Here is a 27500-nt window from a genome sequence, read left to right on the forward strand (position 1 = left end):
ATACAAGAACAAGAGGAGGAGGAGGAGGAGGAGGAGGAGGAGGAGGAGGAGGAGGAGGAGGAGGAGGAGGAGATGGATGGGGATGAGAAGGAGGAGGAGGAGGAGGAGGAAAAAAAAAGAAAAAAAGAAAAAAAAACTGCTCCACATTTAAGTAGCTAATATCTCCTCTTACAACACATCCATCTATGACATCACCCTGGCAATATTATCAGGTGTCTTCTATCTTTAATTAGAGATAGCTTACAGGAGCGACGGTGAGGTAAATAGTGCGTGGAAGGCAAAAAAGTTTAAATATTTAATACTCACGCCATCGCTGACTAACCAACCACGTGGATCTGGCGGAAGATAAACAAAGAAACGATCACAGGCCTAGTGGGGAGTTCTGCTTTTCTAACGGGATTACAAATGTTGTTTATTAATTTATCTATCTATCTATCTTTGTCTGTTTAGTTTTCTCTTTTTCTTACGTTTGTCGTCTAAATAGTTTTTTCTCATAATTCTCTCTCTCTCTCTCTCGCTTTTTTTCTTCTTATAATCTAAATATTTCTCTATAATTTTTTCCTTCCTTCTCTCTCCTTTAATATAAAACATGTATATTATTCTTTACATTTGTTTATCTTCTGAATAACATAATTTCTCTTCGTTTCTCTTTTTCCTCCCTCCATTTAATTTCTCCTGACATCGTAGCACGTTTAAAAGCCAGTTTGATGTACGGTTAAGAGCACTTCTACTTTAAAACACCTACAGAAAGACCCTTACATACACCCATAGCCTAAAAAAAGACTTGCTCCACTTGTTTAAACCTTATCTGGCACACCCCGGTTCGATTCTGAGGTTCCCTAGGGTATTTTCATTGTACGGAAGGCCTCCTCTTCTTCTTCTCTTTCCTGCCCATCTCCCTCTATCTTTTTCTCGTGTTTCAAAGATTTACGAGTCGTTTTCTCCCACGGGATGTGTCTAAAGGGGTGGTTTTGTTATTATCGTCTCTGAAATGGTGGGAATTTGTGTGACAGACTATATATTCAGTAGTTATTTGTTATTTTGTTATTTATTTTTGTTGCTTCGTTATTTTTTTCCTTTTTCTTCTTCTTTAATTCGTTTTTTTTTATCGTTTGTCTTTCTTGTTTGTTTTTTCGTTCATTATTCTTTTTGTTTTTTTTTTGTTCCTTTTTCTTTCTGTTATTTCAATGTTAATCTGCTTCTTTTATTTTCCTTCCGTCTTTTTTTTTTTATTTTCATTATTCTTGCTTTCTCTTTTTGTTTTTCTAGTTCCCTTGTTTATTTTTTTTTCCATCTCTCTTTCTCTCTCTCTCTCTCTGTTTACCTTTTTGTCCCTATTATTATTGTTGCTTTTCTTCTTTCTTCTTTCCTTCCCGTGTCTTCCTCTTCTCCTTTTCTCTCTCTCTATCTCCGTTTTCTTTTCTTAACTTTATCTCTCCTCTTTTTATTTTCTATTTTTACATTCTCTCCTCTCTTCTTAGTCCTCCTCTTCCTTCCTCTTCCTCTTCCTCCTCTTCTTCTTCCTAGCCTAATCTAACCGAACGACGAATACACATCAAAAATAAATGAATAAATAAATAAATAGATAAATAAATAAATATTGAAAACACACAAAAAATGCATATACAGTTTATTTGGTTCCATTTGGAGAGAAAATAGTGGTAAATACAAACATTTATATACAGACAGACAGACAGACAGACGGACAGACGGACAGACAGACAGACAAACAGACACAATCATATTTTAATCCCAATTAATCTTGTTTATCTTATTGATTTATTAATTTTATTTCGTTTGTTTTGCTATTTTTGTTTCCTAGAGAGAGAGAGAGAGAGAGAGAGAGAGAGAGAGAGAGAGAGAGAGAGAGAGAGAGAGAGAGAGAGAGAGAGAGAGAGAGAGAGAGAGAGAGAAAGTGTTAAGTGAATTGAGAATCTGATATTTGTTTTTTTAATTACATTAAATATATACACCATTTTTGGAGAGAGAGAGAGAGAGAGAGAGAGAGAGAGAGAGAGAGAGAGAGAGAGAGAGAGAGAGAGAGAGAGAGAGAGAGAGAGAGAGAGAGAGAGAGAGAGAGAGAGAGAGAGAGACTGGTTACAATCTTGTAGGAAAATAGTAGTAATAATGATGTTGATGATGATGATAATAATAATAATAATAATAATAATAATAATAATAATAATAATAATAATAATAATAATAATAAAATAAATATACAAGTTATTATTAATTTGACTAATGAAACTTAACACTATTTAATCATCATCATTATTATATATATTCATTTAAGTTTTTTATTATTATTATTATTATTATTATTATTATTATTATTATTATTATTATTTATTTTTCCCACATACAAAAGAAGAAGAAGAAGAAGATAGGTTTGTTATATGCAAAATTTGGCACTTGATAATGTATACACACACACACACACACACACACACACACACACACACACACACACACTTAAAATATAAATATATATATATACATCTTATTTTTATTCATCAAATACTTTTTATAATCAAAGCTGGAATGTCAATATTAAATTCATTATTTTTTGTAATCTGCATGAAAGGTTATTTAGAGAGAGAGAGAGAGAGAGAGAGAGAGAGAGAGAGAGAGAGAGAGAGAGAGAGAGAGAGAGAGAGAGAGAGAGAGAGAGAGAGAGAGAGAGAGAGAGAGAGAGAGAGAATTAAGAGAATCACAGATATAAACATTTCCAACACACTCTCTCTCTCTCTCTCTCTCTCTCTCTCTCTCTCTTTGGTAAGTGAGCCATTACAAACAGGCAAAGTAGTTACAATAATTATAACAATTACACTACACTACGACACAGGACAGTAGTTACAAGACCAATTACATAGTTACAGTAGTTAAGGGCAGTGATGGTTAGTTACTAGTCAAGCTAATGAGAATGAATTATTTTATGTAATTGTATGTAATTATTTAAATGGGATTATCACAGGCATTTGGCGCGCGCATGTGTGTGTGTGTGTGTGTGTGTGTGTGTGTGTGTTATTATCTAACTAAATATGTAATTTCTATAAAAGGATTTGTTTGTGTGTGTGTGTGTGTGTGTGTTTTAGTTTTACTGTATACCCAACACACACACACACACACACACACACACACACACACACACACACACACACACAAATACGTACATCCGAACTCCTCTCCTTGTGTGTGTGTGTGTGTGTGTGTGTGTGTGTGTGTGTGTGTGTGTGTGTGTGTGTGTGTGTGTGTGTGTGTGTGTGTGTGTGTGTGTGTGTGTGTGTGTGTGTATTGCCAATAGTTAATAGTCATTTGGCTGTTTGTTGTCACTGTTAAGTAGTCTGAGGAAGAAGAAGAGGAGGATGAATAACACTCAAGATAACAGTAATAATAATAATAATAATAATAATAATAATAATAATAATAATAATAATAATAATAATTACAAAGGCCTTAATGACTGCATTATCACTGGCCACATCACTAGAGAGAGAGAGAGAGAGAGAGAGAGAGAGAGAGAGAGAGAGAGAGAGAGAGAGAGAGAGAGAGAGAGAGAGAGAGAGAGAGAGAGAGAGAGAGAGAGAGAGAGAGAGAGAGAGAATCTATACAAAACAATATACACACACACATATATATATATATACCAAAACGCTCAAAGAATCAACGTAATCACACACACACACACACACACACACACACACACACACACACACACACACACACACACACACACACACAGAATATTACTTGGTCACACATACTCCCACTCTCTCTCACTTGCACCTTGTTTGGGAGGGGCAGCAAAGATGAGTGAGGAAGAAAACGTAATGTTAGATTCACGCTGCCACAGTTTCTTACGTATTGTGTCTCGAAGGGCGTAAAATAACAAGATATAGAAAATGAATCAATAAAATGAGAAAATAAAGAACTATCAAAGGAAAGTAAATAGATAAAATAAGAATATAAAGAAAAAAATATCACAAGAATAAATTAAATACGAAAATGAAGAGAAAAATTATCGAATGCTGGCGACGTATGGTTTCAAGACATAGTAAAGGGTTATCACAGCCTCTTACGAACTGTTTTGTGTGACGCAGAATGGTACGGAATGAAGAATGAATGAACAACGGTGATAAGCTTTTAAGACGTAAGGAAAGGTTGACGCACGCACTGTTTGTTTACGTATTGTGTTCCGTAAGATGCAGAATAGTATAAGTAAAAACAAGAAAAGAAAATAAAGAATAAACAAAAAAACCTTCAAATGCTACTGATGAGCTTTTAAGACGTAAGGGAAGGTTGATGCACGTACTGTTTGTTTACGTATTGTGTTCCGTAAGATGCAGAATAGTATAAGTAAAAACAAGAAAAGAAAATAAAGAATAAAACAAAAAAACCTTCAAATGCTGGTGATAAGCTTTTAAGATGTAAGGAAAGGTTGACCCACGCACTGTTTGTTTACGTATTGTGTTCCGTGAGATGCAGAATAGTATAAGTAAAAACAAGAGAAGAAAATAAAGAATAAAACAAAAAAACCTTCAAATGCTACTGATAAGCTTTTAAGACGTAAGGGAAGGTTGACGCACGCACTGGTTGTTTACGTATTGTGTTCCGTAAGATGGAGGATAACAAAAGTAACAAAAAGAAAAGAAAATAAAGAATAAACAAAACTTTCTATTGCTGGTGATAACATTTGAAGGCGTAATGGAAGGTTAACACAGGCACCTGAGTTGTTCGTATTGTGCTTCGTAAGGTGCAGATTAACAGGTGGTAAATGAAAATAAATAAATAGATAAATAAATAAATAAATAAATAAATAAACGGTTTCAAACACTGGCGACAAACACTTAAAAATGTAAGGGAAGGTTGATGCAGACACCAGCTTTTTTACGTATCATGTCTTGTAAGGCCCAACGTACCAGCAAAGGAATTTTAATATAATCAAAGCAAGGAACACAAACTAAAAAAAATTTGCGATATAATAACAAAAAAATCTCCACAAAGGCAAAAAAATAAAAAACAAAAATGAAAAAAACCTTCTTGACAATACATAGAAACACACACACACACACACACACACACACACACACACACACACACACACTCATCTTTACGTCATCCCAAACGGACGAACTCCCCACAGTCCACCCAAAACAAACACAAACAAACAAACACACAATCACGAGAGAGCGTTGACTCATCGCCAGAAACAAACACAGTCACTGTTTGGTCGTCGACTCGTTCACTCATTAACAAATCAAGGTTGGCTCGTGTTCTGAGATGCTTCGTTCTCCTGCGGACTGCTTTCTGAGGCCACGGTTAGGTCAGGTTAGGTTCTCAGGGGTGTTTCTTCAAATGATGTGCAGGAATTCTTGTCAAACTATAACTAGAATCATGGAAATTTTCTTCAAAACGCCAATAATTTTCACTACAGCCTGTTAAACTATCATTAGAATCATGAAACACCCCTGAAAACGCCAATATTTTCCACTACACGCTGTTAAACTGTCACTGCAATCATGAAAACTCTTGAAAATGCCTGTAACTTCCACTTCAGCCTGTTAAATTTGTGCAAATCTTGTCGAACTACCACTGGAATCACACAAACATCCTTGAAAACCTTAATGACTTCTACTACAGTCTGCTAAAGCATCACTGGAATCATGAAAACACTCTTAAAAAGCCCAACAACTTCCATTAGTGTCTTAAAGTGGTACAATTCTAGCACTGTAATCATGTGAACACTTTTGAAAGCTCCAAAAAACTTCTACTAGAGCCTGTTAAAAGCATTCATTCCTTGCTACACTATCTTCGGAATCATGATTAAGTGATTAGCACCCCAATATTTCACTGGATTCGTGGAAACCTTAACAACTTTCCACTGTGGATTGTTAAACTATTGTCGGAATCATGAAAGCCAAATAACTTCCACTGGAGCCTGTCAAACGTTTAGATTCTTATTAAATTTTCACTGGAATAATGAAAACAGCCTTTAAGACCCCAGTACCTTAAAGTAAAGTCTGTTAAACTATCACTGGCACCATGAAAACACTCTTGCAAACCCCAGTAACTCCATCGAACTTGTCAAACACTCACAAACCTTGCTATACTTGTCACTTGAACTATGAAAACATCAGTAACTTCCACTCCTATCATGAAAACTCCCTTTAAAACCCAGAAAAACTTTACCGAACTTCTTAAACACTCATAAACCTTGCTATACTGTCACTTGAACTATGAAAACATCCTTGAAAACCTCAGTAACTTCCACTGCTATCATGAAAGCACTCTTCAAAACCCCAATACTCGTAACTTCACCGAACTTCTCAAACACTCACAAACCTTGCTGAACTGTTACTTAATCCAACAACTTCCAGTCGAATCAAGAAAACACTCTTGAAAACCTCCCAATAATTTCCAGCCGAAGCTGCCAAACACTCACTGGAACCTCAAAAACACCCTTGAAAACCTGCCACACCTTACAAAAACACCTCAAACGAAAACAATTACGGAGAAACGACGACGAAGAAGAAGAAAAAAAAAAGTTCAGTACACGAGCCAAAACTCCCATTTTCTTTCACTGCCATTTTCTTTAGGTCCACCACACCATCACAGAGGAGGTAACATTAGGTAACATAAAGGTAATGCTATGTGCCTTAATTTAATTCCTGCTGGCTTAAAGAGAGGTGTCCCGCGCCAGTCCCTGCTCCTGCTTCCCTGCGGCGCCGACAGACACACACACACACAGACGCTGCTGGGGTGATCAGTGTGGCCGGTGCAGGACTTGAGGTCTGTCTGGGACTCTTGGGGGCACAATTGGCACCGGGCGTCTGAAATGTCAAGATCAGGATCAAGATTGTTTACTTTATTTTTAATTGTGATGCTAAGATTATGATTTTTTTCATTTTTTTTTTAAGTTTATAATCTTAATAATAACTTTTTTCTTTTTCTTCTTATGAGGTCGGTTAATATTAGTTTTTTCTTCAAGTGCTTTATTTATTTATTATTTATTTATTTTTTATTTTTATTTTCTAGCTTTATAATCTTAATGATAACTCTTCTTTCTTTATCTTTTTGGTGTATTTTATCTTCCCCTTGTGACGTCAAGATTAACATTTACTTTCCCTTCAAAGGTTATGGGTACATACTTTGATTCACTTATTTTTTTTTACTTCTTTATTCTTTTTATTTATTTATTTATTTTTTTTGTCTTGTTCATTGTTTTAATTTTATGATCTTATACTTGTTTTTTTTATTACTAACTTTTCTTTAATTTTCTTTTATCTTTCTTATTTTCAAACCTCAATGATGGTATTACTAAATTTTGATGTCATTACTGTATATTAAAAAATTTCTCAATACCATATTTTCACATTTCTTAACTTCTTCATTTTCATTTTTTTTAATCATTCCTTATTTTTTTTCCTTTGATACTGTTTACTTTCCTCTGATATGTAACAAGTTCTCATTCATTATTAACTTCTTTTCTACCCACGTCTGAAACTGAGTGACAATCTTTTTACGTAATTTCACTTCAAAACCATCACCTTTAGCTTAGACATAAACACATCAACACTCCCCAATTCTTACATTAAATTCCTTCACTACTCTTCAGTCATTGCATTAACCATACAAAACTTTAAACACACTTGCACCACAATCTCGTAAATACTTCTATAGCTTAGCAAAGATCAAGTTAACCTCATTTTTATATCCAACCAAACAATATATGACTACCTTGTGTTAAAATACCCCCATTACGTAAGGTTACTGTTAGTTTGATAAGATTAATGTTAGTGTGTTAGATTTGGTTACGTTATCAAGACAAGACAAAAGAACTAGGAGATATACGTTGGGTTGGTGTGTGCTAAGCTGATCTACAACCCACGTCTTTGTTCCTTCTCTTCTCTCTTTCTTCTTTTGATTTTAATTTGTATTCATAAACATTCTTCTCTCTATCTCTCTCTCTTTGTTTCTCTTGTGATCTGAAGCATCTCAAATATAAAACTTGCAGTAACAGTCAAGCGAAGCGAAAATAATAATACTGAAGTTTTCATCCTTTAGAAAAAATTAAGAAATGAAAATAAATCCTCTCTTTTTTCACATTGTTATGCAAAAATTTGATGTGTCTTGGGACTGAAAACATCTTAAAATATAAATTTCGGGGAACGACTAAGAGTAATTCAAACGGACCAATGAGGAGAGGAAGCAAAGTGGGCGTGGCTTGTGGATCAGCTGAGCGCACACTGAGATGACTGACATGGCAACACTCCTCACGTTACACCCACACACTGTATCTAAAGCAACAACTACAAACTAAAGGAGAACATTAGGAAGTATACTTAACTTATTGAAGCCTTTTGGGGTCAGCTAGAGTGATAGAAAGTTACACACACACACACACACACACATACACACACACAGAAATATACTTAGTCATTTCTGCACACACAAACACGTACACACACACACACACACACACACACACACACACAAAGGCAAGCTGGAACAAATAGGTTTTTAAAAATGGACAATTGTTTCTTCCAGTTCTTTAGATTTTTAAGTCTTTTTTTTTTTTAATTGTAAGTCCTTTTTTGTTTTGCATAAGCTGGCCAAACACAGCCTTTGTATTGTAAGTAGTCAGTCAATATTTGTCAGCAAGCAAGTGTTCAATAGTAGACACACTTAAGACTCTAGTAAGTAATAGTTTATCTGATTACTACTACTACTACTATTACTACTTCTATTACTACTTATTCTACTACTACAAGCAATAATAATAATACTGATAATAATAATAATAATAATAATAACAATAATAATAATCATTAATAATATCTACTACAATAACAAAGATCATCAATTAAATACATCTAAATTTGGTATAGAAATGAAAACATGATAAACAATTTTGACATCTTTCATAAACTTGTATATAATTTTTTTTCCTGGCAAATTTAATTAATTCACACACGATCACACAAACTTAAAATCTAATTACCACAATGTACTGCAACAAAACAAACTGCGTGTATTGTAATGTTACGTAATATTAGGTTAAGTGAATTTGTGATAGGTTAGATTAGGAGATTAGGGAAGGGAAGGTTCGGTTAGGTTTGCTTACGTTAGAAAGCATTAGGTGGTCAGGCTGTTAGTTAGTTAGAAAAAAAATATATTCAGGTCAGGTTACACAAGATCAGGTCAGGTAAGGCAAGATTAAGTTAGTTTACGTTAGGTAGTGGTGTGCTGGCTCAGGTTAGGTTAACTTACGTAATGTTTGGTTAGGTATTGTTAGGCAGTGTTGGTGTGCTGTTATTACGACATGTGAGGAATATTCAACTTCGATTGGGTAAGATAGTTAGGTTAAGTTAGATCAGGCAGTGTTAGGCTAGGTTAGATTAGGCAGCGTTAAGCTAGGTAAGGTTAGATTAGGCAGTGTTAGGCTAGCTTAGATTAGGTTAGATTGGGCAGCGTTAGGCTAGGTTAGGTTAGGTTAGATTAGGCAGTGTTAGGTTAGGTTAGGTTAGATCAAGCATTGTTAGGCTAGGTTAGGTTAGATCAGGCAGTGTTTAGATCAAACAGTGTTAGGCTAGGTTAGGTTAGGCTAGATCAGGCAGTGTTAGGCTAGGTCAAGTTAGGTTAGATCAGGCACTGTTAGGCTACGTTAGGTTAGGTTAAGTTAGGTGGTTATGTTAGTTTTGGTGATGCAGCGTTGGTGTAGTGTTACTGGGTAATAATACGAGGCCTAACATTACACCTTTATTGTACACAGGCAGGTAATAACAGGGAGAAATGAATGGGTAACTCACACCCATATTACCCACAAATCATCTCTACATCTCTACTGTAAAATATACATACATACATACATATACATACACATATATATGCATGTATAAATAAACTTTTCTTTGTGTGTGTGTGTACAAGAGTGTGCTTCGTTTGTACACGCACACACGCATAAAACAGACAAGCACATACCAATATATGTTATATGTACACGCTGCTACTTCCTTCAGGCGGGAAGCAACAAGATCAGGGTCAAGATCACTTATTTTCCATTTGGCGAGACCAGATCAAGACCAAGATCAAGATTGTTATTGTTTTTTTCGTTTTGGCGGGAAGAACTGAGACTGAGACCAGGGAAGATATTGCTTATTTGACATTAGTATTGTTGTTGTTTTCGTTTTTGGCGGGAAATACTCAGACCAAGACCAAGATTGTTATTGTTTCTCGTTTTGGCGGGAAGAACTCAGACCAAGACCAAGATTGTTATTGTTTCTCGTTTTGGCGGGAAGAACTCAGACCAAGACCAGGATCGAGATTGTTAGTGTCTATCCTTGTTTTGGCAGGAAGAACAGGAAGAACTGAGATAAAGATTATGATTATGATTATTATTTTTTTTTTATTGCAATATGGAGACCAAAGTAGTTATCCTTTAATCAAGATCACCACTGTTATTGTTTTCGTTTTTGGCAGGAACTGAGACCAAAATCCGCACCAACACGAAGATTGTGATTTTTTTATTTATTTTTATTTTATTTTTATTTTTTTTGGTGGGAAGAACAGCAAGAACAGAAACCAAGATTAAGATTACAACTGTTTTCGTTTTTGGCGGGAAGAATTAAGAGCAAGGTCAAGATTACTTTCTCTGTTGGATTTACTCGACAAACAAACACTCGGACGACTCGAAAAAAGCACAAGTATGTCTCTCCCGTTTGGCTGGCAAGTCCCTTGTTTGCTTCCCTCTCCTTCAGGTTTGAGATACACACACTGCACGACTTCATTTTCATGTCTTTTACCATTTTTTTTTCTCGTCTTCTGTAAAATTTTGTTTACCACACGTTTTTATATTCAAGGGAATTTTTTAATATGTCTACTTTACAATCATTAGAAAATTTTGGAATATTTTAAGACCAATCTTCACTTATTAACTTCATTTTTACGTGTCGACTTTTCAAATACGAGAAAACTTTCAAACATTTTTAAAAATTAATCTTTGTATAATAACTTCACTTGCTATATCGACTTTACAATTATGATAACGTGTTTCTGCCATTACAATTTAATGGTTTTCTATTGAATTATGACATATTTTTCCTTTCTACCAAGTGTGTCGCGCCACACACTCTACGTTGCATTGCCTACAACAACCTTCTCTCTACATGTTGCTTGGACACTCTACGTAATGCACTGCCACATACCTACCTATTCTATATCGTTCATCCCTACACACATCCCCATCATTCTACAAGCCTTTTTGCCTTACGTAATACACACTTCCTTGTATTGTTTTATGTCTATATTTAAGTTCCACTGGTTTAAACGACTATACTTAACAACTTTGGAATCAACAACAAGAACAGTAAGAGTTGGAATGAATGATTTACACCCACACACATACCAACACACATTCGCACACCCACACACAGACACGCAAACACACACACTCACAGGGACGCTTGTATACATGGCACGAGCTACAGACACTATGTACGTACACACAGTCTTATATATTATTGCATTTACCGGGCTTTACCACATCCAAGTCGCCCTTTTTGGGATTTCATTAAAGTACCTGGTTTAAATTATGTTTTCGTTTATTTTCTTTTATGTAGGTTTTTTTTTTTTTTCCTCGTGTCTGATTTATGTTTTTTTTATCTTTTTTTTTTTTTTTTTTCGTTCAAGGGTTTCCTATTCTAATATCATGTAGGTTTTCATATTCACTTCACATTTCAAACATTTTCCTACTTTCATTCAGTTTTTAAAAATATTTATTTCATACTCTTTTCCGTCTTTTCTCTCTTCCAACTTAAAAAAGCCTATTGTCTTTTGTAACCTACTTTTCCTATTTTTTGTCTTTCTCTTTCTTCAAGCATCAAAAACCTCATTACTCTTCACAAAAATTTAGAAACCTACATTCGTTCAGTTTTCATATCTTTATTTATCGATTTCCTTTATTTTTTCCCTCTTCAAACTTGAAAATCTTATTACACTCCATGAAATTTTAGAAATCTACTTTCCTTACTTGGTTAACATTTTTTTTGTCTTTTTTTTTCACACTTCAAACTTCAAAAACCTCATTATCATTCATTAAATTTTAGAAGCCTACTTTCCTTCACATTTTCTGCATAGATTAAAACAAGAGTGCAAGAGGGCAAGGCTCCAAGCAGCGACTTACATGTGGCAAAGCATCGTAACAATTTCCTGCTTCTCTCTAGGTCACTTGAATATTTGGAGAGAGACTGAGGGTGTGTGAGGGTGGGGAGAGAGTGTGAGAGTCAATGTACAGTTAGAAACGTTAGGTTAGGTTACGTCAGGCTATCGTGTATGTAGTGGTGAGAGGAATAACAAACACCGTGTGAGACAGACAAACACAACAACTACAAGCACCACTACGTAATATTATCCCTTCTGTGTCTTTCTTTACCCCTCACTCAAACTATGCAATGTTATCTTCGCTCGTTTCCCTTTACGCCTCACTCACTGCCTAAGATCCTTCTGTGTCTTCCATTTATGCCTTACACAACGTAATATTACAGGTGTCTTCCTTTGCGCTTCATTCACACTCGTAACATCCTTCTGTCTTTCTTTACGCCTATCGACTTCCCAAAAACCTTATCCTGAAGCAAATTAGCCAATACGCCACATTTGTTGATTCTAATTTCTACGGCATTTGTCAAGTTCATAATGCCATTTTTTTAAAGCAACATCGATCACCCAACTCTCACAATCCTAGGTTAGGTTAAGTTACCCTCATTCTAAGAACATCATCCAGAGAAGTGAGTCTTGACTGACCCTTAATATAATCCTAGGTCATGTTAGGTTGGGTTATCCTTAGTATAGAGTGACCTCCCACAAATTCTCACAATCCTAGGTCACGTTAGGTTAGGTTATCCTTAGTATAGAGTGACCTCCCACAAATTCTCACATTCCTAGGTCACTTTAGGTTAGGTTATCCTTATTATAGTGACCTCTGACAATTTCTCACATTCCTAGGTCACGTTAGGTTAGGTTATCCTCATTCTAACAACACCATCCATTTAAAGGGTAACCTCTGACCATTCTTTACATTCATGCACACGTTCCTAAAGTCACGTTATGTTAGGTAATGCTCACACTGACATCATCAACCAGTATACAGTGACCTTCGATCCTTACATTCCTAGGTCACAAAATCCTAAGTCATGTTAGGTTAGATTTATTTTCACATGTTCCTAGGTAACGTTAGGTTAGGTTACCCTCACACTGACAACAACACCATCCCAAGCAGCAACATAAGATGGCAATGGTGAGAAATGCGCAGCAATAAACTCTGAAACGTTCAACATCCACTGATATGAAAACACCAACGTAAACACAAGCGCCTTCACACACACACACACACACACACACACACACACACACACACACACACACACACACACACACACACACACACACACACACAAGGCCTGTATTCTTAAATGGTTTTTCTCTCAACAGGACTGTTTTCAAAGGCCACAGAGATGATTGGCTAAGTTCTCAAGGATGTTCTGAACGTGTAGAATCCTTGTTTAGCTATTGCTAGTCGCAAACACCCTTGAAAATCACACCAGGTTTCTCTGTGGCCCGCTGGGATGTGAGAGACGAGATGCTGGAAGGTTTAAGAGCACAGGCCAGACAGAGACAGACAGACAGACAAGGGCAACCAGTAGTAGTGATAGTAGTAATAGTTGCAACGACACCGTTATGTTCTTTGGTAAAACTAACTCAAGCGCGTAACTGATACTTGAATAAAACATCCAACACACAAACACACACACACACACAAAACAAACTCATCGCTGCTTGCATCCTCCGAAAAATGTACACAATAAGACGTAAAAGATTAATTTACAAACACGTCATTGTATCAACATAATATATCAGTTTTTTATTGTTATATATAATATATATATATGTACTCTGATATTATTATTTTATTATTACTATTAGTGGATTATCATTACTAGTATTACTATTATATGTATGTACAAGTGAATACCCCAGAGATATGCACTGCTATGGTTTGCTTTCCTCTGTATGTCGAGAAAAACAATGAGGAGGTGGAAGAGAAACGATTTTGTCAAGTTTTACGTCGAAAGAAATTAAGTCTGCTTCATTCTTTTTTTTTTTTTTTGAGAAACTATTATGTAAAAGTTTAACGTAAAAAAATCGTCTGCTTCAATTTTTTTTTTTTCAATTTGTTACATGCGAAATATTTTTTGTCAATTTTACGTCGTAGATGAAATGTTTATGTAGCTTATGTTTTTTTTTTTTGAGTTACGTACTTGTTTTGGTGGAATAGAATGGGGAAAAAAAAAGTTAATTATGCTTTCATATTTCGTACATTTTCTTTGGTGTGTGTTGCTTGGTCGCATCTGATGATGACTGACTGACTGACTGACTGACTGACTGACTGACTGACTGACTGACGGGTGACTGACTGACTATGTTCGTGCTGTATTCTTCCCACTAACTGACTGACTGACTGCGCATAACTTATTCTTGCCTGACTGACTGACTGATCATGTCCAAACTGACTGACTGAAAGACTGACTGACTGTGTACATGACTCAATTCCTGCTTGCCTGATTTGAGTGTATATTTTAGCTTCTATTATAATTTCCAGCTTACCTCTTGTCTAAGTAATCACAATATCATAAATACAGCAAAACACACACACACACACACACACACACACACACACACACACACACACATTCACCCAGTTAGCTTTGACTGTGTGTAACTTCTCAACAAGCACAAATACTTAACTTTAATTATAACAAGTGCTGTGTGATTTTCCACTCTCTCTCTCTCTCTCTCTCTCTCTCTCTCTCTCTCTCTCTCTCTCTCAAGGATAGTTAACAATAAAATCATCTCTACATCTTTAGTCTTCAAAACACAGTGCATCTTTCTATCTAAGTATGTTTTTCACTTCCTTGCTACACAACAAACGTTACTTCAAAGATAATACGTATAACTTCTCTGTCTCTTTCTCTCTCCCTTCCTCTCTATTTATCCCTCTCTTCTCTCTCCTCTTATATCTTCTTTTTTACAGGATTGAGTCAAGTTTCTCCTGTTTTTACTTCTGCTGAACATCAAACATTACTTCAAAACATAATAGGTATAGCATCTTTCGGTGTTCCTCTCTCTCTCTTCTTTCCTCCCATATCTGTATTTCTTTCTACCAGGATTGCATCAAGTTTGTCCTATTTTATTTTTTTTTCCTGGCCAGAACTCAAGATCATCAAGATTACAACATTAAAACGCTCTTGAAAACCTGAATAACTCCCACTGCTGCCTATCAAAATTGTCTGAATAAAACAGCAAAAAGTTTGAGAATACGTCGTTAGTTTTGTCAATGTTACGAGTGATGCCAGAACTCACACTACGTAAAATAAACATTAATGCCTCTTTTTTTTTAACGTGCATGCATACATATGTCGAAGTGTTGCAATGTGTCAATAAATAAAGCTTAAAAGACATTGTACATAAGACTAACTTAAAAACTAGTGCAGCGTAATTTATCTACGCCACAAAATAACTTGAGGATTAGGTTAGGTTAGGTTAGGTCAAAGCTAGGCAAATTAGATTAAACTGGATTAGCTTAGATTGGGTTAGGGAACTTAATGAAACTATAGTAAAACTGTTTTGTAGTCAACGTCAAGTTTTTTTGGGCATTTGGTTTCTGTATGCAAATTTTTACTGCATTGTTAGGTAAGGTTAGCAAACTTAACCTAACAAAACCTACTTGATTGGGTTCGATAACTTAAAGAAACAGAAATGGCTTATGTCTGATTGGTGTGAATAACTGAACCTAACCTCACCTAACCTAACAAAACTTGCTTGATTAGGTTTGATAACTTAACGAAACAGAAATGGCTTAGGTTTTTGTGAATAACTGAACGAAATCTCACCTAACCTAACAAAACTTGCTTGATTAGGTTCAATAACTTAACAAAACAAATGGCTTAGGTTAGGTTTGTGTGAATAACTGAACGAAATCTCACCTAACCTAACAAAACAAATGGCTTAGGTTAGGTTTGTGTGAATAACTGAACATAAACTCACCTAATCTAACAAAATTAAACTACCACACATTAAACTTAACGTAACCTAATGGAACACAGGAGCATAATGAAATCCTTTGGTATACAACATTAGTGAAGTGAAGGCAGTGAAGGCAGGAAAGGTTTGGAATGTGTCAGTGTGTCTGCCTGAAGCATTATTTCATACTACTACCAATTTCAGATTACGTACAACACTAACTTCATTAAGTGTACAGATGGCGTAAGATTTTTGTGCCGTGAAAGCAATGATAACAGCTGTACTTTGAGTGTCTGTCTGTTTAAAGCACTAGACAATATTACGAATCTTTCACATTTGGTTTACGTATTACACTATATTTTTTACGCTTATAGTTGGCGTACGAGGTGTCATGATGGAAATAATGACAAAGCTGTATCTGTAATGCTTGTCTCTCTGAACCACTAGTCAATATTACGAATCTCACATTTTGCTTACGTAAGACACCAATCTTGACGTATACATCTGGCGTAAAATTTTGTGGCATGAAAGTAAAAATAACAGCTGTACTTGGAATGTTTGTCTCTCTGAAGCACTAGTCAATATTGCGAATCTTTTGCATTTTGCTTATGTACAACACCAATCTTTTGATGTATACAGTTGACGTAAGATTCAATGGTGTGAAAGTAAAAAGCTGTATTTGGAATGTCTGTCTCTCTCTGAAGCACTAGTCAATATTATGAATCTTTCGCATTTTGCTTACGTACGACATTAATTTTGACGTATGCAGTTGACGTAAGATCTAGTGGCGTGAAAGTAAAAATAACAGCTGTATTTGGAATATGTCTCTCTGAAGCATGTCAATATTATGAATCTTTCACATTTTGCTTACGTACACACCAATCTTGACGTGTACAGTTGACGTAGGATTTAGTGACGTGAAAGTACAAATAACAGCTGTGTCTGGAATGTCTGTCTCTGAAGCACTAGTTAATATCACAAATTTTTCACATTTTACATCTTACGTTTACATTTACTTTGATTACGTGTGAAAATAACTTTCACTTAAGTGCAGTTGGCGTAAGACGTGTTGCAGAGGCAGTGACGGTAGAACAATACTTGGAATGTGTCTGCCTGTTCGTACGACACCTAAGTATTGCAAATCTTCACGGTATTTCATGAATTTGATATCTTCCCTACAAGACAATAAAAGATCTATACAGTTTACAAGTCTGCCATCACTCTTTCACTGACAGTCACGGATCAATGCAGTGTATCTTATATATCACGCAAATTCACCTAAATGCAGAACAAATTTATATGACACATCTGCCATCATTTTCTTCACAACATCAGGAATCAGTGTGGTGTATATATCACGTCAGATTGCCTCCCTAAACAAGAGAATCAGGATTTTACACATGGTTTACACAAGAATCTTTGTTCTCACTGTTAGCAACAATAACACACACACATCAATTTGGAAAGAACGATGCAATGTGAAATCAATTAAGCTTTAGAGAACACAATAAATGATACGAAAACTACGTTGACAATCAGAAATACCTTACTCTGCAGCACAATAATAATAATAATAATAATAATAATAATAATAATAATAATAATAATAATAATAATAATAGTAATGATAGGTGTTGTTATCTCAACCAACACTCAACACTCAACCAGGCAGTCAGTCAGTCAGTTGGTCAGTAAGCCAGTTAGTCAATCAGCTGTCTAACAAACCAATCAACCAACAAATTAACCAATCAGCCAGCTAACTGACGAACTAACTGGCCCACTCAATAAGTCAGTCAGCCAGTCAGCAATTAACTCTCTCTCCAGTAAGTCAGTCAGCTAACGAACAAACTAACATTTTTTCTCTTTCCAGTTTGTCAGTCAGTCAGTCAGTCCAACTAACAAACAAACACATTTCTCCTCTATATCTTTACCGTCAATCAACCAAAAATTACAAACAATTTTTTCCTCTGCCTCTCTCTCCAGCCAGCCAGCCAGCCAGACAGAAGCAGGGCCTGACAGAGCGACAAACGGACACAAACACACACACACACAGAGACAGAAAAGATTATCTATTTCTTGAATCCAAATGAGGACATGAGTTCACTGGCTGCAGCATTAACGGCAGCCCCCGCAGCGGCGTTCATGGCGGCCTGCTGGACCCTCTGGGGGAGAGGTGGGTTGCCCCCTGCCCCTGGACCACTCCCGGGGCGGCTGAAGGTGGGGGGAATGTAGGAGGAGGAGGAGGAGGAGGAGGAGGAGGAGGAGGAGGAGGAGGAGGAGGAGGAGGAGGAGGAGGAGGAGAGGAAGAGGAGGAGGAGGAGGAGGAAATGTACTCAGCGTCGGCTAGAGAAATGCAATATAATCATCTATAATTAGTATTGTATCTATGTGTACCCTCCTCCTCCTCCTCCAGTCTCCTTCCTCCTTCCTCCTCCTCCTCCTCCTCCTCCTCCTCTGTGTTCACCTCTGCCACGCTTGTACAGTCGGATAACAAGTCATGCCACACTCGCCTTTGCTTGACTGGCAACTCTGCGCTCTTGTGAATTTGGAAGCGGAAATATTGTCTTCGCTGTCACTGTCCTTACGCGCCGTGACTCACTTAATTGGCAGTGAATTAAATAAAGCAACTGTGACTGATTATTAAATGTGAATTACGTAAAAGGAATGACATGAATGACTACAACAAGCAGAATCATCGTAAGTTAACGACGCATAAATTACATAAAATGAGGAATTACTGTGATGAATGAACTCAATAAGGAGAATGCAAGAATAAATGATCAGACAAGTGAATTAGGCATACAGAAAGTAAAGCCAACTATCTGATAAATAAACTCAATATGAATTACGAAAAAAGCCTAAAAAAGCCTAAATAAATAAATAAATAAATAAATAAATAAATAAATAAAGTTATCTACAATTAACTCAACAGTACGCCAGGTAAACAAGCATCTGATAAATAAGCTCAATATGAATTACGTAAAAGGCAATTACCTGTCGGGCTAATTACATACGAATAAAAATTAATCTCCTGAAATTAACTTGATGAAATTTACGTAAAAAAAGCAATTATTTCATCATGCTCCATAAGACTGGCAATAGACGAAAGACTCTGACAATAGATGAAAGACTCTGCCAATAGATGAAAGACTCTGGCAATAGACGAAAGACTCTGACAATAGATGAAAGACTCTGCCAATAGATGAAAGACTCTGGCAATAGACGAAAGACTCTGCCAATAGATGAAAGACTCTGGCAATAGACGAAAGACTCTGACAATAGATGAAAGACTCTGGCAATAGATGAAAGACTCTGTCAATAGACGAAAGACTCTGGCAATAGACGAAAGACTCTGCCAATAGACGAAAGACTCTGGCAATAGATGAGACTCTGCCAATAGATGAAAGACTCTGCCAATAGACGAAAGACTCTGCCAATAGACGAAAGACTCTGCCAATAGATGAAAGACTCTGGCAATAGACGAAAGACTCTGCCAATAGACGAAAGAAAGCAAGGTGTGGCATAACTTTCTATCCCGACTGTACACACACACACACACACACACACACACACATTCCTGCTCTGCGCCTCATCCCACCACCTTGAATGCGCCCAAAGTGTCGTTTTAAGCACATTTAAGTAGCCATCTTAATCTTTTAGCACCGGAAAGCATCAAAAGGTTGTTTCTCTCTCCAAAAATATTGTGTTTGGTTTTCTTGTGTGTTTTAAAGGTGCTGGAAAATTGGTTTGTTTTTCATTTGTATTAAAAGCGTGTTAACTTTAAGCTTCCCAATTTTTTAGGTGTTTTTCTAAGTGCACATATTTAAAATTTGTTTCTTTAATACCTGAAAAAAAAAAAAAAAAATCATGTTTTCGTAAGTCTAAGTTTTTAAAGCATGTTTGATCGAAGTTTTGTAAAATAAAAAAAAAAGTGTTTTCGTAATTTCGTAGTTATTAATTACGTAAGTTATGAAAATATTAAAGTTTTAAAAGTTTTCTTTAGCACAAAACTCATTTAATTTCCCTCTAGAGTGGAAAATTCTGGGAAGATTGTTTCAAGAAGCTTCCATAATTATGAAAACTCAATTTTTACACCAGACTTTCTGAAAACATCATAAATTTTAAGTATTTCCTATTTCCCTTTCCTCTTTCAAACCATTACATAGCAGACTAAAAGAGTACGCCTCGTATTTACACCAAGCTGACTAAACTGTCCAATTTTTACTTAAAGATGAAAAACTACATCAAAATCTTTCTACAAACCACATTTCTTAATACTTTTGTTTTGCTTATGTTCATCACTTTCTAACAATCAACTTTCCCCAAGCGCCTGTACACCTGAGCCCTACACCCACCCAAACACAACGCAGGTGGTGGGGCGGCAGAGCAGGACTTGTCAGGGAAGATGTTAGTAGAGGCGAGAGGGAGAGGCTGCGGGGGTGACTGAGTGCCTGAATGGTTGAGGGGGTCATCATCATCATCATCATCTGAGACTATTTTGGATGAGTAATTGAGCTTTTCATTCATTTATTTTTATTATTATTTTTTTTTCTATATATGGATAGGAAACGTTTGGAGAAATTTGAAGTACAGTTATCTTCTTACGAGCAATTTCAGTTTCCATGGCTTCAGTTTTATGTATATTTTGGATGGGTAGTTGAGCGTTTTTCTTCCTTTTTTTTTTATGTAAGGATTAGAAACGTTTAAAGAAATTGGATGTACAGTATATCTCTTGTTACGAACAGTTTAAATTTCCATGGCTTGAATTATACGTTTATTTGGGATGGGTAGTTGAGCGTTTTTCTTTTTCTTTTCTTTTTTTTTTTTTTTTATGTAAGGATTATAAACGTTTAAAGAAATTGGATGTACAGTATATCTCTTGTTACGAATAGTTTAAATTTCCATGGCTTCAATTATACGTTTATTTGGGATGGGTAGTTGAGCATTTAGTCTTCTTCTTCTTCTTCTTCTTTTTTATGTGAAGACAGAAAACGTTTAGAGAAATTGGATGTACAGTTCTCTAGTTACGAGTAGTTTAAGTTTCCATGGATTCAGTTTTACGTCTATTTTGGATGGGTAGTTGAGCGATTTTCTTTCTTTTTCTTTTTTTTTTTCCTCTTTTCTCTCTCTCTCTCTCTTTTTTTTTTTTTTTATGTGAGGATAGGGAACGGTTAGAGAAATTTTGTATATAGTCACCCCTCTTTGGCACCGTTTGTTTCCACGGCTTCAGTATTCCATCGATTGCTATTAAAATTTACATCACATTAGTTGTCCCCCTATTTATTTACGTTTCATCATCTTTTGCCATGTTGTCTTCGCTGATTTCGTATTTATTTTATCTTTTCCATGCCAATTTCAATCAACCTCTCCCTCTCTCCTTTCCTCACACACACACACACACACACACACACACACACACACACACACACTTTTGAGAACCAGAAGACGTACACATACTAATCAATTTCACACATTTTCTTGTACATACTGCAACTGTACAATCTTATGGAAGCTAATGTGAGTACCGGTCAAAATAATAATGATACTTAATTTCTCCTAGCGTGTCAAGTGTGTAGCAGTAATAGAGGCAGATGAGTACACAGGGATATGGCAACACTGCTCCACTGATGCACTCCTCGCTCGCTGATTGGTCAACGCTCTGGACATTCCCCCGCACTCCCAACCCCCCTTGTGTTGAAATGCGCGGGAAGATAACATTATATTTCTACCAAAACTTTTATTCATTTACAAGGCGCAAGATTTTCCAAACAATTACTGTCTGGCATCTTATAATTCAACAATGGTTCTGGTGGAAATAAAGGAAATTTTCACGTTTCAACACAAGACTGGAATATGTTGACCAGCCAGCGAGCAAGTGTGGGAGTTATCAGTCTTGCAGTGTTACCATGTCCCCGCGCCCTCACCTGCCCCAGTCACTGCCACTAGTAGATCTTAATAGCAACATAACTGACTTAAGATAACACACCCAACAAATCTTATGAATCACAAAAGACACATAATAATAATATCCAGCACACAGAGGTAAAAAATAGCAATATTAACATTACAAACTAAATCTGAACACACACACACACACACACACACACACACACACACACACACAGTCATTATTTAATATATCGCTTGATTCATAAAACATATTCTTAAGTTAATCAAATATTTGAAATTAACACGGGAGACTATTGGAGAATGTACGTATTTTGTATATGTTGGTACGCCTGGTGGTGAAAAACAATGTTGGTATGCCTGGGTGTTAACGTTACAATGTTTCCATGTTGGTAAGCCTGGGTGTGTTAATACTTCAATCTTGGTATGCCTGGATGTCACAATGCTTCTACATGTTGGTATGTCTGGGTGTGACAATGCTTGGTTACAATGCTTCTATTTATTGGTAAGCCTGAGTGTGACAGTTCTGGTATGTTGGTATGCCTGGGGTTCAATGTTCTCTCAATGCCACTGATTTGACACCCGAACAAATGATTGCGTTGTGATATTATGCTATGTACTGTTTGTCTGGTCATGTTGGCTGGTAATGTCACGAGGAACAAAACATGCCCATTGCAACTGTGTATGTGTGTGTGTGTGTGCTACAGGAAGGAAGAAAAACATATAGAGATGCAGAGTTTTACTAATGAAAACGACTGAAGATACTTGTCAACTCTTGCACTAGTGAGGTGGACAGAACAGTCGAGAGAAATATAGAGAAAGAAAGGGTTGTGTTGTTTGTCCTTGCATCAAATAACACTTTTCATCAACACTTTCTGAAGCAACAAATTATGCAGATGTCTGTTTAGTTTACGTACACTGATAAATCTTCACCCTATCTTTGCTGTTTTTTTGTTCGTCTCTTCTTCACAATACAGTAAACAAACTCAATAATAATAATAATAATAATAATAATAATAATAATAATAATAAGGGTGCATACAGTAGCAATTGTGCAAAAAAGGAGAATCAAGAATATAAATCCAAGCAATGCAGGAAAATAAAGCATTCCAACCTCTTAAAAACAAAAACTAATAGGATCCGAACCTCTTAAAACATTGCTAGTGGAATCTGAACCCTTACAAAAAATACTAGTGGAATCCGAATCTTTAAAGACGATATTAATGGAATCCAAACCTCTTAAAAACAATATAAACAGAATCTGAACCCCTTACAGCAACATTAACAGAATCCGATGCTTTTAAAACTATGCTAAGTGGAATTTAAACCCCTTAACACAGTGGTAATGCAATCTAAACCCCTTAAAATAGTGCTAAGTGTAATTTAAACCCCCGGAAACAGCGCTAATACAATCTAAACCCCTTAATATGATGTTAAGTAGAATTTCAACCCCTTAAAACAACAGTAACAGGTTCTAATCCCTTATATTATGCTTCAAAGTACCGTAAGGGCATTCGATTCTTTGCCAAATTGTTAGAAAGTCCCTTAAAAGCTCCAAAATTGTGTCTTATTATGGTTCCTATTGCCATTGTTTATAAAGTACCGGTTATATTGTAAAGCTTCATTGCATATTCTTTATAAAGTTTAATTACGACATACCGCGGTTTAGTAAATAACAAATGGTGACTGTGGTAATAATATAGCAAATGTAACAATAATAATAGTCATAATAATAATAATAATAATAATAGGAAGAATTAAACATGCAAATAAGCAATTAGAGGCAAAACAAACAAAGCAAGCAAGCCAAAAAAATGCCCACACGCACACACACACACACACACATACGCACACATGCACACATTCCATTCTATACTGCAACACAAAAAACAGACACATGATAAGAAAAGTAAGATGAAAAATACATACATTTTCTTTAAGTTCATGCAAAGGAATCACAGAAAACGTAAAAATTCACAGCAGAGACAAAGATAAACAAACGCAGAGGACGTTGAAGTGTGTAAGTTTGACGTTGAAGTGTGTATAACGTACGTATTGGAGTAAATTGCAAGTGTGTCTCTAAAATGCACTTAAAGGGGGGGAAATTGTTCAGTTTATCCTAAAATTGTAATAGAAAACGTTGTAAAGGGAGAAAATTGTTTACCCTAAAATTATAATAGAAAACGTTGTAAAGGGGAGGGGGGGAATTTTTCAGTTTACCCTAAAATTGTAAAAGAAAACGTTGTAAAGTTTATCCTGAAATTGTCATAGGAAAATTTGTAGTTTATCCTAAAAAATGTGATAGAAAATGTAAAGCTTATCGTAAAAATTGAGAAAATTTGAGTTTATCCCAAAATTGAGGGAAAAATTGAGTTTATCTTGAAAATGTGACAATATGAAGTTTAACCTAAAAAAAAAAAAGATGAGGAAAGGGGAAAAAAGTTAGGTTTGTCCTGAAAATATGAGAAAAGGACGAGTTTGCCTAAAAATTTGAAAGGAAAGTTTTTACGTAAAGTTTATCCTAAAAAGACAGAAAAATTGTGCTTTATCGCAAATATGAGAAAAATTGAAAAGTTTATCCTACAAATCAGAATGGAAAATTAAGTTTATCATAGAAATGTAAAATAATGAGTTTATCCAAAAAATCGGAAAGGAATAATGAAAAGTTTATTGTAAAAAACGTGAAAGAAAAAAAATGAAAAGTTTACAGTAAAAATGTGAATAAAAAGTATCGTAAAAATGCAGAAAATAAGAATGAAGTTTATCCAAAAAGTGAACGAAAATTTTTTTAGTTTATCATAAAAATGCAAAAGAAGAAATAAAAAGTTTATCATAAAAAAAACGAAAAAAATATTTACTCAAAAAATGCGAAAGAAAAAATAAAAGTTTATTGTGAAGTGAAAGAAAAAAATAGAAGTTCATCATAAAAAAAGAGAAAAAAAAATAAATAAAAAGTTAATCGTATTGATGAGGGGAAAAAAAAAACATAAAAAATGAAAGTTCATCGTAAAAAAAATGTGAAAGAGGAAATGAAAAGTTTATCATAATACAAAAGGAGAACAATTACAAGTTTATCACAAAAGAAAAAAAAAAAAGCCTCACAAATTTATCCTAGAATGTGTCAAAATTGAAAACTTGATCCCCAAAAGAGTGAGTAAATGAGAATATTTGAGAGTTTATCCTATAATGTGACAAATTTTTAAGTTTACCCTAAAAATGACAGAAAAGTAAAAAGTTCATCCAGAACATCTTAATAAATTTGTGTTTATTTTCCTGCCCCCCAGAAAATAAATAAAATAAATAAATAAAATAAATAAATAGAATAAGTTGTGTTTTTTACGTCTTATGTAGAAAAAAAAAATGAAAAAAAAAAGGGAAAATAAGTGAAGATTTTTGTATGTACATATATAGTGTTAATTTGTGTTTTAGGAGTTACTGTTATTATTATCACTGTTATTATTAAGAAAAGTTATTTACAAACAAACAAACACACACACACACACACACATTGAGAGAGAGAGAGAGAGAGAGAGAGAGAGAGAGAGAGAGAGAGAGAGAGAGAGAGAGAGAGAGAGAGAGAGAGAGAGAGAGAGAGAGAGAGAGAGAGAGAGAGAAATGAAGAAATACATAGAAAAACACACGAAACACACACACACACACACACACACACACACACACACACACACACACACACACACACGGTAAATACTCACGATGGTATGAGGGGGGGAGGCAGCGCCCCACTGTTGCCCTGGCGGCTGGGGGGAGCTGGGGTGGGGCGGGAGGGCACAGCAGGGGCGGGGCGGCCACCAACCCCAGGAACAGGTGGGGGCACTCTCTGGGGGTGGCTGGGGGGAGGGTTAGGCCTCTTCATGTTGCCACCGGGGGAGGGGGGGCCAGTCTGTCCAATCCTGCGGTCACAAATAAGCACATGTAAGAAAAATGGAAAATATAAATTGATATGTTTTTTTGTTTTGTATGTGTGAAGATGAAGAAAGTTTAAAGACTATGACGAAAAGGAATTGGTTCTCAAATATAAGTGGATAAATGGGATAGTCTCAGTAATGGGGCTGTTAGTGGTGAGTGGGGTTGTTAGTGAAGAAAGGTTAAAGACAGACGAAAAGGAATTGGTTCTCAAATATAGGTGGATAAATGGGATAGTCTCAGTAATGGGGCTGTTAGTGGTGAGTGGAGCTGTTAGTGAAGAAAGGTTAAAGACAGACGAAAAGGAATTGGTTCTCAAATATAAGTGGATAAATGGAACAGTCTCAGTAATGGGGCTGTTAGTGGTGAGTGGGGTTGTTAGTGAAGAAAGGTTAAAGACAGACGAAAAGGAATTGGTTCTCAAATATAGGTGGATTAATGGGATAGTGTCAGTAATGGGGCTGTTAGTGGTGAGTGGGGCTGTTAGTGGTGAGGGAGGCTTTAGAAGATTAGACAAGTGTATGGGTGGGGATGACAGGTGGACACAAGCAGGTGTGTTTTGTACAGGGACTGCCTCGTGTAGGCCTGATGGCTTCCTGCACCACCACCACCACCACCACCACTTGTGTTCTGTTTTTCATAGCAAATTACAGATCCATGTAACACCAAATATATTACATGAAAGGAATTACACTGAATTACACTGAAAAGCACTAAATTACACAGAATGCAGTGACATTACAAACAATAAACATCTCTGAATGGGTCTAGGCAAGATTACAAAGATTCAAAAGGTGCTATCAAGTTTCAGTAGCAAGCCTGCAGTGTTCCCAAGTGTGTGGTGCACCTTCAAGTGGTACAGGGACATGACAAGACACAAACAGAACCCCCAGTGTCTCGAATCACAGCAGGACAAGAAGTAACAGGTTCATGGTTGATAAGATAGATTAAAAACAAGAAACAGGAAGAAACAGATTCCCAAACAGAGTGGAGGAGGGCTAGAAAAGACAGGAACAGAGTCAGTAGTGAGGTTACCAGTGCCCAGTCAATAGGGAGCCTTTGGGAGACTAAGTGAGAGTATGAATGGAGATGACAGGTAGGAACAAGCAAACACATTTCAGTCTGGGGCTACCAATTGAAGTCCTCGTGTTTCTGTGCACCAACATACAATTAATCAAGTGCTTTTTTTCCATATAGAGAAAAACTGAGGGTTATTAACAGTTGTATAGCAAAGATCAGCTAATGAGAGTGCTTATGTATGTGTGTGTGTGTGTGTGTGACCAGCCAGTGTGTGTGCATAAGACCAGCTTGTGTGTGTGTATGTGTGTGTGTGCGTGTGCCAGGCAGCCATGCACACAGTGGAGGGTTCACCTGTTACTGGCTGGCCACGACGGGAGACAAAACGTGCTCCCGCAAGAATTAACAGGAGGTGGGGAGGAGGAGGAGGGGAAGAAGGAGGAGGAGGTAGTGGGGTGATGGGAGTGTTGGGGGTATCTGGTGATGGTCCTCCCCTGTGTCTCCTCTGATGGGCTGGGATGGGGAAGAGAGAGAGAGAGAGAGAGAGATGAATGAGAGTGAATGAGAGAGAGACAGTG

General features: G+C 36.2%; 1 protein-coding gene across 1 annotated transcript in view; it reads right to left on the minus strand.

Moving 5' to 3' along the window:
* Positions 1 to 1836: 1836 nt before the first annotated feature.
* LOC135095637 (dynamin-like) overlaps positions 1837 to 27500 on the minus strand; it is a 53712-nt gene continuing 28048 nt past the window's right edge. The window contains 2 exon segments of the mRNA XM_063996585.1: positions 1837 to 6830; positions 25695 to 25892. Coding sequence (XP_063852655.1) covers positions 6764 to 6830; positions 25695 to 25892 — 265 coding nt within the window. The 3' untranslated portion in view covers positions 1837 to 6763.

The sequence above is a fragment of the Scylla paramamosain genome, unplaced genomic scaffold, assembly GCF_035594125.1.
Source record: "Scylla paramamosain isolate STU-SP2022 unplaced genomic scaffold, ASM3559412v1 Contig1, whole genome shotgun sequence".
Classification (NCBI taxonomy): Eukaryota; Metazoa; Arthropoda; class Malacostraca; order Decapoda; family Portunidae; genus Scylla; species Scylla paramamosain.